Genomic DNA, 13,382 nt, shown 5'->3' on the forward strand with positions numbered 1-13,382 from the left:
GCAAACTGAATTCAGCAGCATATTAAAAGGATTATACACCATGACCAAGTGGGATTTATCCTCAGAATGCCGGGATGGTTCAACATACAAAGATCAATCAATGTAATACACCTCATTAATAGAAATAATTTTAAAAACCATGATCAGCTCAATTGATGCAGAAAAAGCATTTGACAAAATCTCACATCCTTTCATTATAAAAAACACTCAATAAACCAAAAATAGAAGGAAACTTTCTCAACATGATCAAGACCATACATGAAAGATCCATACTCACTGGTGAAAAACTGGAAGCTTTCCCCTAAGGTCAGGAATGAGACAGGTTCTTCCACTTTCATCACTTCTATTCAAAATAGTCCTGTAAGTTCTAACCTGAGCAATTACACACACACACACACAAAAAAAAATTTTTTTAAAAAGCCATCCACATTGGAAAGGAAGGAGTAAAATTATCTCTATTAGCAGACGATATGACATATGTAGAAAACCTTAAAGAATACATACACGGAAATAGTTAGAATGAATAAACAAATTCAGGGGAGAACTGGAGCCTGCTCCCAGAGAGATACAGCTATGTCGATCGAAATTGAATCTTCGGATGTGATCCGCCTTATCATGCAGTACTTGAAGGAGAACAGTTTACGTCGGGCATTAGCCACCTTGCAGGAGGAGGCTACTGTGTCTCTGAATACTGTGGACAGCATTGAGAGTTTTGTGGCTGACATTAACAGTGGCCATTGGGATACTGTTGTAGGCTATACAGTCTCTGAAATTGCCAGACAAAACCCTCATTTACCTCTATGAACAGGTTGTTCTGGAATTGATAGAGCTAGGTGAATTGGGTGCTGCCAGGTCACTATTGAGACAGACTGATCCCACGATCACATTAAAACAAACACAGCCAGAGCAATATATTCATCTGGAGAACCTTTCGGCCAGGTCTTACCTTGATCCTCATGAGGCATACTCAGATGGAAGTAGCAAAGAAAGAGAAGAGCAGCAATTGCCCAGGCCTTAGCTGGTGAAGTCAGTCTGGTACCTCCATCTCGTCTCATGGCATTGCTGGGACAGGCACTGAAGTGGCAGCAGCATCAGGGATTGCTTCCTCCTGGTATGACCATAGATTTGTTTCGAGGCAAAGCAGCTGTCAAAGATGTGGAAGAAGAAAAGTTTCCTACACAACTGAGCAGGCATATTAAGTTTGGTCAGAAATCACGCGTGGAGTGTGCTCGATTTTCTCCAGATGGTCAGTATTCGGTCACTGGGTCTGTTGATGGATTCACTGAAGTATGGAACTTTACTACTGGAAAAATCAGAAAGGATCTTAAGTACCAGGCCCAGGATAGCTTTATGATGATGGATGATGCTGTCCTCTGCATGTGTTTCAGCAGAGATACAGAAATGTTAGCAACTGGGGCCCAAGATGGAAAAATCAAGGTATGGAAGATTCAGAGTAGACAATGTTTAAGGAGATGTGAGAGGGCACACAGTAAGGGTGTCACCTGTCTAAGCTTTTCTAAGGATAGCAGTCAGATCCTTAGTGTTTCTTTTGACCAGACAATTAGAATTCATGGTTTAAAATCTGGGAAAACCCTGAAGGAATTTTGTGGCCATTCCTCCTTTGTTAACAAAGCAACATTTATACAAGACGGACATTATAGGGCCGGGCGCGGTGGCTCACGCTTGTAATCCCAGCACTTTGGGAGGCCGAGGCGGGCGGATCACGAGGTCAGGAGATCGAGACCACGGTGAAACCCCATCTCTACTAAAAATACAAAAAATTAGCCGGGCGTGGTGGCGGGTGCCTGTAGTCCCAGCTACTCGGAGAGGCTGAGGCAGGAGAATGGCATGAACCCGGGAGGCGGAGCTTGCAGTGAGCCGAGATTGCGCCACTGCACTCCAGCCTGGGCGACAGAGCGAGACTCCGTCTCAAAAAAAAAAAAAAAAAAAAAAAGATGGACATTATATTATTAGTGCATCCTTTGATGGCACTGTAAAGATCTGGAATATGAAGACCACAGAATGTTCAAATACCTTTAAATCCCTGGGCAGCACTGCGGGGACAGATATTACCATCAACAGTGTGATTCTACTTCCTAAAAATCCTCAGCACTTTGTGTTGTGCAACAGATCAAACACGGTGGTCATCATGAACATGCAGGGGCAGATTGTCAGAAACTTCAGTTCTGGTAAAAGAGAAGGTGGGGACTTCGTTTGCTGTGCCCTCTCTCCCCGTAGTGAATGGATCTACTGTGTAGGGGAGGGCTTTGTGCTCTACTGTTTCAGTACAGTCACTGGCAAACTGGAGAGAACTCTGACAGTGCACAAGAAGGATGTGATTGGTATTGCACATCACCCTCATCAGAACCTGATTGCTACCTACAGTGAAGACAGACTCCTAAAGCTCTGGAAACCATAATTCAACTTTTCTTTTTAAATCAGCTTGAAAGCACGTACTTAAATGAAGGCATATTCATGTAATGTGCTTTTTTTTTTTTTTTTTTTTACCAGCTTTTCTAAGCAAATCGATTATCTGAATTAGTCACAAGAATAATTTTGTGAAAATTCATGTTTAAGTAGCAAGTACCCTTCCTTTTTTTTATATATTTTTAAGGTATTAGTTTATCTTCTTTTAACTGGTGCAGTCACTTCATGTTTTCATTAATCTTCTACCTGGAGAGTGAAATACTGATATTTCTAGAAAAAAATTTTACTCCTTTGATTATTTGAAATGCTGATTAAAATGTCCCTCCCATAGTAAAACTCGTAAATAAGGAACTATATCATATTCAGTAGCTGTGTTCTGTTCCATCTTTTTTTTTTTTTTTTTTTTTTTTTTTTTGAGATGGAGTTTTGCTTGTTGCCCAGGCTGGAGTGCAGTGGCACAATCTTGGTTCACTGCAACCTCTGCCTCCTGGGTTCAAGCAATTCTCCTGCTTCAGCCTCCCGAGTAGCTGGGACTACAGCTGTGCGACACCACACCTGGCTGGGTTTTTTTGTATTTTTAGTAGAGATGGCGTTTCACCCTGTTGGCGAGGCTGGTCTCAAACTCCTGACCTCAGATCATCCACCTGCCTTGGCCTCCCAAAGGGCTGGGATCACAGGCATGAGCCATCGTGCCTGGCCCATCTTTTTTTTTTTTTTTTTTTAAGATGTTAATAAACTTTATACCTTTCTGGAAAAAAAAAAATTCAGCAAAGTTGCACGACACAAACACACAAAAATCAGTTGTATTTATACACACTAGTAGTGAAGAATTTCAAAATAAAATTAAGAAAACTATTCTATTTTTCAGAGAATCAAAAAGAATAAAATACTTAGGAGTGAATTTAATCTAGGAGGTAAAAGACTTATACACTAAAAACTACAAAACATTGCTGAGGGAAATTAAGGATGACCTAGACAAATGGAATGACATCCCATGTCTATGGGTTAGAAGACAATATTGTTAAGGTGCCAACATTACCCAAAGCAATCTACAGAATCAATGCAGTCCCTATCAAAATCTCAAGGGAGTTTGTTTGTTTCAGGGTTTTTGGTGGAAATAGAAAAACTTATCATAAAATTATTTGGAATTTCAAGGGATCCCAAATAGCCAAAACAATCTCAAAAAAGAACAAAGATGACTCAAACTTCTCAATTTCAAAACTTACTACAGAGCAAGAGTAGTACTGGCATATAGACATATAGACCAATAGAATAGAATAGAGATCCAATAAATAAACCCTCGTATATATGCTCAATTGATGTTTGACAAGCATCTCAAGACCATTCAATTAGGAAAGGGCAATCTTTTAAACAAATAGGGCTGGGAAAAATAGATATTCACATGCAAAAGAAAGAAGTTGGACAAAATCTCACAACTTTTCATGATAAAACCCTTACCTTACACCATATATAAAAATTAGATAAAATGAATCAAAAAACTAAGTTTAATAGGCAAAACTATAAAACTTGTAGAAGAAAACAGACAGGAATATCTTCATGACTTTGGATTTGGCAATGGTTTCTTACACATGACAATAAAAGCACAGGCAATGAAAGAAAAAATAGATAAATTGGGCTTAATCAAAAGTAAACACCTCAATGCATCAAATGACACAAGTGAAAAGCCAACACACAGAATGGGAGGCAACATTTGAAAATCATATATCTGATGGAATTATATCCAGAATAAATAAAGAACAACTCATCAACAACAAAACAATCCAATTCAAAAATGGACAAAGTTTCTCCAGAGAAGATACACAAATGGCCAGTGAGCACATGAAAAGATATTCAACAGCCGGGCGCGGTGGCTCAAGCCTATAATCCCAGCACTTTGGGAGGCCGAGGCGGGCGGATCACGTGGTCAGGAGACCGAGACCATCCTGGCTACCACGGTGAAACCCCGTCTCTACTAAAAATACAGAAAAATTAGCCGGGCGTGATGGCGGGCGCCTGTAGTCCCAGCTACTCGGGAGGCTGAGGCAGGAGAATGGCGTGAACCCGGGAGGCGGAGCTTGCAGTGAGCCGAGATGGCGCCACTGCACTCCAGCCCGGGCGACAGAGCAAGACTTCGTCTCAAAAAAAAAAAAAAAAAAAAAAAGATATTCAACATCATTTGTCATAAGGGAAATGCAAATCAAAACCACAATGAGATACCACTTCACACTCAAAACAAGGGAAAACAAGTGTTCTTGGCAAGAATGTGGAAAAATTTGCACCCTTGTGTGTGGATAATGGGACTGTACAATGGTGCAGCCACTGTGGAAAGCAGTTTGGTAGTGTTTCAAAAAGTTAAACATAACTGGGCATGGTGGCTCCCACTTGTAATCCCAGCACATTGGGAAGCTGAGGTGAGAAGGTCACTTGAGCCTAGGAATTTGAAACCAGCCTGGGCAATATAGTGAGACCCCATCTCTACAAAAAAATTAAAAATTAGCCGAACATGGTGGCACACACCTGTAGTCCCAGCTACTTGGGAGGCTGATGTGGAAGGATTGCTTGAGCCCAGGTCAAGGCTGCAGTAGGCTAGGTAATGTCACTGCACTCCAGCCTGGGTGACAAAGTGAGACCCTGTCTCAAAAAAAAAAAAAGTTAAACATAGAACTACCATATAATCCACCATATAATCCGGCAATTCTCCTCCTAGGTATGCATCCAAGAGAATTGAAAACAGAGACAACCATGTACTTGCACAATAGCCAAAATGTGGAAACAACTCAAGTGCCCATCAACAGGTGAATGGATAAACAAAATGTAGAATAATTAATATATACATGGTGAAATATTATTCAGTTACACAAAGTAATGAAATTCTGATATGTGCTACAACATGGATAAAACTTGAAAATATTATGCTAAGTGAAATAAGCCAGATACAAAAGGACAAATATTATATGATTCCACTTATATGAGATGTTTAGAATTGGCAAATTCATAGCAACAGAAAGTAGATTAGAGGTACTGGGGGCTACAAGAAAGGGGAAATGGGGAATTATTGCTTAATGGGTACAGACTTTCTGTTTGGGAAAATGAAAAAAGTTCTGGAAAAAGATAGCATAATGATTACACAACATTGTGAATATGGTTAATGCCACTGAATTGCACATTTAAAAATGGTTAAAATTATAAATCTGTTTTATATATAGATACTATATATGTTATATATTATATATAACATATATATATAACATATATAACATATATTTTACCACAGTAAAATACACTCAATCCAAAAGAAGGAAGAAAAAACGGAAGAAAGAACAGATGGACAAAGAGAAATATAATAGCAAAATGGTAGATTGAAACCCAAACTAAAACAATAATCACATTGATTGTAAATATACTAAACAATTAGAAGGCAGAGATTATCAGACTGGGGGCATGGGGAAAGCAAGACATAACTATATGCTGCCTACTAAAAACCCACTGTATTAGTCCATTTTCACACTGCTATAAAGAACTACCTGAGACTAGGTAATTTATAAAGAAAAGTTTAATTGAGTCGCAGTTCCTCAGGCTTAACAAAAAGCATGACTAGGAGGCCTTAGGAAACTTACAGTCATGGCAGAAAGCAAAGGGGAAGCAAGCAAGTCTTACCATGGTGGAGCAGGAGAGAGAGAGACAGCGAGGGAGGAACTGCCACACACTTTTAAACCATCAGATCTCATGAGAACTCACTCACTATCATGAGAACGGCAAAGGGGAAATCAGCCCCCAAGATTCAGTCACCTCTCACCATGCCCCTTGACCGACATGTGGGGATTACAATTCAAGATGTGATTTGGGTTTGGGTGGGGACACAGAGCCAAACCATATCGTCCACTTTATCAATAGTTCCCTTGCATCAGAAGAGAAAAAAGAAATAAATAAACCCACTTTAAATGTAAAGACACAAATTAGTTACAAGTAAGAGTGGAAAAAGATATACTATGCTAACTCTAATTTTAAGAAAGTTGGAGTGGGGCTGGGTGTGGTGGCTCACACCTGTAATCCCAGCACTTTGGGAGGCTGAGGTAGGCAGATCACTTGAGGTCAGGAGTTTGAGACCAGCCTGGGCAACATGGTGAAACCTCAACTCTACTAAAAAATACAAATATTAGCCAGGTGTGGTGGTGCACGCCGGTAATCCCAGTTAGTTGGGAGGCTGAGGCAGGAGAATCGCTTGAATCTAGGAGGCAGCGGTTGCAGGGAGCCAAGATCACGCCACTGCATTCCAGCCTGGGCAACAGAGGGAGACTCCGCCTCAAAAAAATAAATGGCCAGGAGTGGTTGCTCATATCTGTAATCCCAGCACTTTGGGAGGTGAGGCAGGTGGATCACCTGAGGTCAGGAGTTTGAGACCAGCCTGGCCAACATGGTGAAACCCCGTCTCTACTGAAAATACAAAAATTAGCCAGGTGTGGTGACACATGCCTGTAATCCCAGCTACTCTGGAGGCTGAGGCAGGAGAATTGCTTGAACCCGGGAGGCAGAGGTTGCAGTGAGCTGGTATCACGCCACTGTACTCCAGCCTGGGCGACAGAGTGAGACTCCATCCCCAAAATAAGTAAATAAATAAACAAATAAATAAATAAAGTTGGAGTGGCTTTATTAATATCAGAGAGTACATTTCAGAGCAAAGAATATTATCAGGGCTAAGGAGAGTCATTTCATAATGATATAGGAGTCAATTCATGAAGAAGATGTAATAATCCTAACCATGTAGGCACCTACTAACATAGCTTAAAAATACGTGCAACAAAAATAGATAGAACTGAAAGAAGAATAGACAAATCCATAATTATAGCTAAATAGCTCATTCTCTCTCTCTCTGTCTCTCTCTCTCTCTCTCTTTCTCTCTCTCTCACCCTGTAATTCATCAAACAAATAGAGAGAAAATCAGTAAGGCCATAAAGGCTTGAACACCACTACTAACCAAACTGTCCTAACTGACATTTATTAGAGCTCTCCACCCAACAGTAGAAGAATGCATGGAATATTTACCAAGTTAGACCAGATTCGGTGCCATAAAACAAGTCTCAATAAATTTAAAAGGATTCAAGTCATACAAAGTATGTTCTCTAACCACAATATAATAAACTTAGCAATTAATAACAGAAAAATATCTGGAAAAATCCCGAAATATTTAAAAACTAAGTAATTCACTTCTAAATAATCCATGAGGTCTTTTTTATCTTTCTTTTTTCTTTTCTTAAAATAGAGACAGAGTCTTGTCATGTTGGCCAGGTTGTTCTTGAACTCCTAGCCTCAAGCAATCCTCCTGCCTTGGCATCCCAAAGTGCTAGGATTACCGATGTAAGCCACTGCACCTGGCCCATGAGTTTAAACTGAATGAAAATGAACACAGAACATAGCAAAATTTGTGGGATGTAGGTAAGACAGTACTTAGAGAGATATTTTTAATGTAAAAGTGACTATATTAGAAAAAAACTCAAATCAATAACCTCAGCTTTAACCTTAAGAAACTAGGGGAGAAAAAGCAAAATGAAATCCAAAGTAAGCAGAAGATGGGAAAAAATAAAGACCAGTGCAGAAATTAATGAAACAGAAAAAATTAGGAAAAAAATCAATGAAACCAAAAGGTACTTGAGAAGATCAATACAATTTATAAACCTGTAGTCAGACTAGGGAAAAAAATTACAAATATCAGGAATAAAGGAAGAGATCAGATTTTATACATATTAACAACATAGTAAAGGAATATTATAAACAGCTGTATACTGAGATATTCAACAACTTAGATGAAATGGACAAATTCTTTGCAAGACTGAATCTATCAAAGCTCTCTCAAGACAAAATAGATAACACAAACAGACTTATTTCTTATATCTATTATATTCTTATATCTATTAAGAAGATTGAAATTTTAGTTAAAACTTTCCTATGCAAAGGAAACTCCAGATCCAAATGGTTTCACTGGGGTATTCTACGAAACATTTAAAGAAGGAATAATGCCAATTCCACACAAAGTCTTCTAGAACATTGAAGAAGAGATAATTCTTCCCAACTCATTCTATGAGGCCAGCATTATTCTGAAACTGGACAAAAACATTATAAGAAAAGAAAAGCAGCTCGGTATGGTGGCTCATGCCTGTAATCCCAACAATTTGGGAGGCCGAGGTTGGCAGACCACCTGAGGTCAGGATTTCGAGACCAGACTAGCCAACATGGTGAAACCCCATCTCTACTAAAAATACAAAAATTAGCCAGGCATGGTTGCATGCACCTGTAATCCCAGCTACTTGGGAGGCTGGAGCAGGAGAATCGCTTGAACCCAGGAGGCGGCGGTTGCAGTGAACTGAGATCACACCCCTGCACTCCAGCCTGGGCAACAAAAGCGAGACTCCGTCTCAAAAAAAAAAAAAGGAAAGAAAAGCTACAGACTAGTATCTATCATGAGTATCATGAGCACGTATGCAAAATCCTTAACAAATTTTTAGCAAATCAAATCCAACAATGTATAATAAGATTAATACATCATGACCAGGTAGAATTTATCCCAGAAATTCAAGCCTGGTTCAACACTGAAAATTCACCATATCAACAGGCTAAAGAAGAAAAACCATATAATCATGTCAAGTCAACTAACGCAGAACAAAGAATTTGATAAAATACATCTATTCTTTTTTTAGAAAAAACAAATGTTATTGTGTATATTTGAGGTTTATAACATGGTGTTATGGGATACATATTGAGAGTAAAATGGTTACTATAGTGAAGGAAGTTACCATATTAATCATCTCACATACTTTTTTTGTATGACAAGAGTAGCTAAAATCTACTTATTTAACAAAATTTCTTAATATAATACAATTTCAACTATAGTCTTCATGTTGTACATTAAAACACAACTATTCTTTGAAAGCTCCCAGCACACTAGGAACAGGAGAGAACTTCCACAACCTGATAGAAAGAATCTAAGAAAAATCTAAAGATAATATCATATTTAATTGTGAAAAAACAATTGCTTTCCCCCTAAGATAAGAAACAAGGCAGGGATGTCTTATCTTAGTACTTCTATTAACATTGCATTAGATGTTTTAGCTAGTGCAATAAGACAAGAAAAAGAAATAAAGGGAGTGCAGATTAGAAAGAAAGGAATAAAACTGTTATTATTCTCAGATAATATAACAATCTACTCAGATAATTTGATGGAATTTACAAAACACCCACTAGAACTAATAAATAGGTTTACAAGATTGCAAGATACAAGATCAATATACAAAAATAACTGTGTTTCTATGTATCAGTAGTAAGTAATCAGAAATTGAAATGTGAAAAATGCCATTCAGCAATAAATAAAGGCGGCAACAACACAGATGAATCTGCAAATAATTATGCTGAGTACAAGTCATCAAAAAAGATACATACTATATGATTTCATTTATATAAAATTCTAGAAGATGGAAGCTAATCTATAGAAACAAAAAGTATATCCGTGATTTCCTGGGGACCAGAATAGGGAAGGCTGTCCAGTGGGAAGGGTTGGGAAGAAATAATCAGAAAGAAGCAACAGTAAACTCTTCAGCATAATGTTCATTATCTTGATTGTGCTGATAGTTTCATGTGTGTGTGTGACAAAACTTATCAAACTATACGTTTTAAATATGTGTAATTTACTGCATGTCAATAAATTTCTTTTAATTTTTAAAAGGGTATTTTTCAGTTTTGTTTTTTCGTTTTGTTTTTGAGACAGGGTCTCACTGTGTCACTCAGGTGGGAGTGCAATGCCATGATCATAGCCCACTGCAGCCTTGATCTCCTGAGCTCAAGTGACCCTCCTGGCCTCAGCCTCCAGAGTAGCTGGAACTACAGGTATGTACCACCACATCCAGCTAATGTTTCTGATTTTTAGTGGAGATGAGGTCTTGCTATGTAGCCCAGGCTGGTCTTAAACTCCGGAACTCAAGCAATCCTCCTGTCTTGACCTCACAATATTTTTCAGTTTTAAAAGCAGGATTTGGGCAGTTTTTTATTATCTTCCCCTTGGTATCTCACCTTTTTTGTTTCTCACATTTGATCCCGGGAAATTTGTCTTATTTGGAAGAAAACACACACACACACACACACACACACACCACATCCAACTTCCCAAAATATTAGCCTTCAGTCTAAAATTGGTTCTCTTTCACACATTTTTTTCTTTACAATTTATCTTGGCACCTTTTCTGTTATTCAATTTGTCTCAGCTACTTGGAGTGTGATGGGAGAGCCTGGTTTCTAAGGTAACCACAGACAGAAAGGTAGCAAGCTGGGGAAGCTGAAGGGCACACCTGGAAGGTGACCCTGAAAACAATGCAGACCTCTCACTGCGAGTAAAGGTGAGAAGCTCCTTCTCCAATAAATTCCCTGAGATCCTCAAGAGAAATGAGGGCCAAATTTGGGGGAAAAAACTCAAGGGACATTGAGAGGGAAGACAAAGAACTAAGAGAAAAATTGCTGGTCCACTGCCCCATGGGAAAATGAACTCTCTAGGGGGTTGAGGAGTTAAACCAATGGACTCTGCTTCTAGCTCCACGCTCCCCAGTTTCTCCTCAAAAAGCTCTGCACCTCTCCCATCTTTCTGAGAAGGTTCTGCCAAATTCATCATTCTTTGGTTTTATCACTTTTCCCCCAGGGCCTGGCATGGTGCCTGTGACGAGGAAGCAGCACAGGTAATAAAAGGAAAGCCAACCACAGACCCCGGAGCCAGACTGCCTGGGTTCCAGCTCTGTGACTCTGGGCAAGTTATTCTCCCTCTCTGGGCCGCTGTTTCCCCATCTGAAAATAAGGTTGATATTATAATAGTACCTACTTCAAAAGGTTGCTGAGAAAATCGAGTAGGTAATTCTTGTAGTTTGCTTGGAACAGTATTTACATAGCAAGCACTATATATGTTTTGGGTATGATTATTACCTGATATTAAAATTTTATTGGGAATTCAACAGGTTAAATGAACATAATATTCTGAGTGACAATGAAATGACATCTGTAACAGAGATTTTAGGACTGGTTGTTCTGGCTACCCAGAAGTATTCTAGAGAAATCAAAATCAGCTGATGAAAAAACCACAGAATTTTCTCACCCTTAGGAGTAAGCAATATCTTAATTAAGCCTCTCACATCATCTTCCCAATTGATCAAGGTTTAAGAGGAGTGAAAGATCGTCAATGAAACAATGGCACTATGTCTCCAATGGTGATTTTATTTTGCCAGGTCTGTCCCTTAACAGCACCCTAGAAGGAGAATGACAGCAACCTGGAGTTCATCTCTTTAAAAGAAACACCAATCTGGGATGCTGATGTCTGCTCATGGATGAGAAGTTGCTTCTCTAGAATTCACATCGTGAACCATTCAAGGTTTTTCATCACTGCTCTCCGTCAGCTATTCAATCAAGCATTCAGTTTCTAGAATCTCTCCCAGAAATAAAAGCTGACCATACCCATCTACCCACCTTTTTCTTTGCTTCTCACTACTTAAAGATAATCAGGTATGAATTCTAGCCTCGATCTATCAATTAATGGGATTTCATGCAAATCACCTAAAACTTCTCTGTGCCATAGTTTCCTTAACCTTAATGTAAATAGACATAACAACTAGCGCCCTACCTATTCCCCAGGATGTTGGGCAGAGAAAAGAATTCATCTATTGATAGAGTTCTGTGGGAAAAAAGTTCAAAGGACTATGTTCATTTAAGGCAGAGGTGTCTAATCTTTTGGCTTCCCTGGGCCACACTGGAAGAAGAAGAATCGTCTTGGGTCACACGTAAAATACACTAACACTAACAATAGCTAATGAGCTTTAAAAAAATCTCATAATGTTTTAAGAAAGTTTATGAATTTGTGTTGGGCTGCATTCAAAGTTGTCCTCGGCCACATGTGGCCTGCGGGCCCCAGGTTGGACAAGGTTGTTTTAAGGTATCGCTCCCTAAGATTTATCCTGATTTTCCTGCCCAGCACTCTATAGCTTACAGAGCCCAGGCTTGTTCATATTAAATCCTTACAAACTGCAGATGGCAGTTCACAAAGTTATCTGGTTCTCCGGACTTCTAGTGTAGTGTTCTTTCCATTGATCACCAGCTGCCTCCAGATTCCTACAACCCAGTCTCTCTAGGACACAATCTAATCTATTTTGTTTTTTGACCTGAGACTTGCAGTTTACTTAAATGGCCAACTAACTTCAGGGAACTCTATCTTACTAAAGCCATTCTCGTAATCTTCAAAGTGGAGTGTTCAAGGAGATGCATGAGGAAAGTATTCAAGAATGCACTCATGGCCAAGGCGGGTGGATCACGAGGTCACGAGACCATCATGGCTAACAACAGTGAAACCCCTTCTCGACTAAACATACAAAAAATTAGCCGGGCGTGGTGGCGGGCGCCTGTAGTCCCAGCTACTGGGGAGGCTGAGGCAGGAGAATGGTGTGAACCCGGGAGGCAGAGCTTGCAGTGAGCCGAGATTGTGCCACTGCACTCCAGTCTCGGCGACAGAGTGAGACCCTGTCTCAAAAAAAAAAAAAAAAAAAAAAAAAAAAAAAAAAAGAATGCACTCATAATAGTATAATAGTATTTAATTATGGCAAAAATAATTAGGTTTTACTAATACTAATGACCTGGCATTCTCACTCAGTCACTATGTCAGAAGTCATCTGTCACACACAGTATATGAGGAGGTTCCAAGAACCAGAGGTAACATCACCACTGACATTCATTTTCTTCATAATGTACGTCATCCACCAGACAAAAACAAGCCTGTTAACTGCTACAAACTTTACAATTCTTTGTAATGACAGAGAATGGCCACGAAAATCTTTGCTGTGCAGATTGACAATCTCCTGGGGAAAGCCTAAAATGAAATACTGAACATGGAGGAGATGCACATTTTTATTTCAGTGTTCTATGATGAGAAATGGCTGTCA

The 13,382-nt window shown here is 39.3% G+C and overlaps 1 protein-coding gene across 1 annotated transcript; it reads left to right on the plus strand.

Moving 5' to 3' along the window:
• The first annotated feature begins 573 nt into the window (after positions 1–573).
• LOC100587809 (WD40 repeat-containing protein SMU1-like) lies at positions 574–2,542 on the plus strand. Its single transcript, XM_012511506.2, is given in 4 exon segments — positions 574–752; positions 754–983; positions 986–1,654; positions 1,962–2,542. Coding segments are annotated over 4 exon segments (1,536 nt in total). The 3' UTR covers positions 2,420–2,542.
• Positions 2,543–13,382: the final 10,840 nt, after the last annotated feature.

Source organism: Nomascus leucogenys, chromosome 12 (assembly GCF_006542625.1).
Source record: "Nomascus leucogenys isolate Asia chromosome 12, Asia_NLE_v1, whole genome shotgun sequence".
Lineage (NCBI taxonomy): Eukaryota > Metazoa > Chordata > Mammalia > Primates > Hylobatidae > Nomascus > Nomascus leucogenys.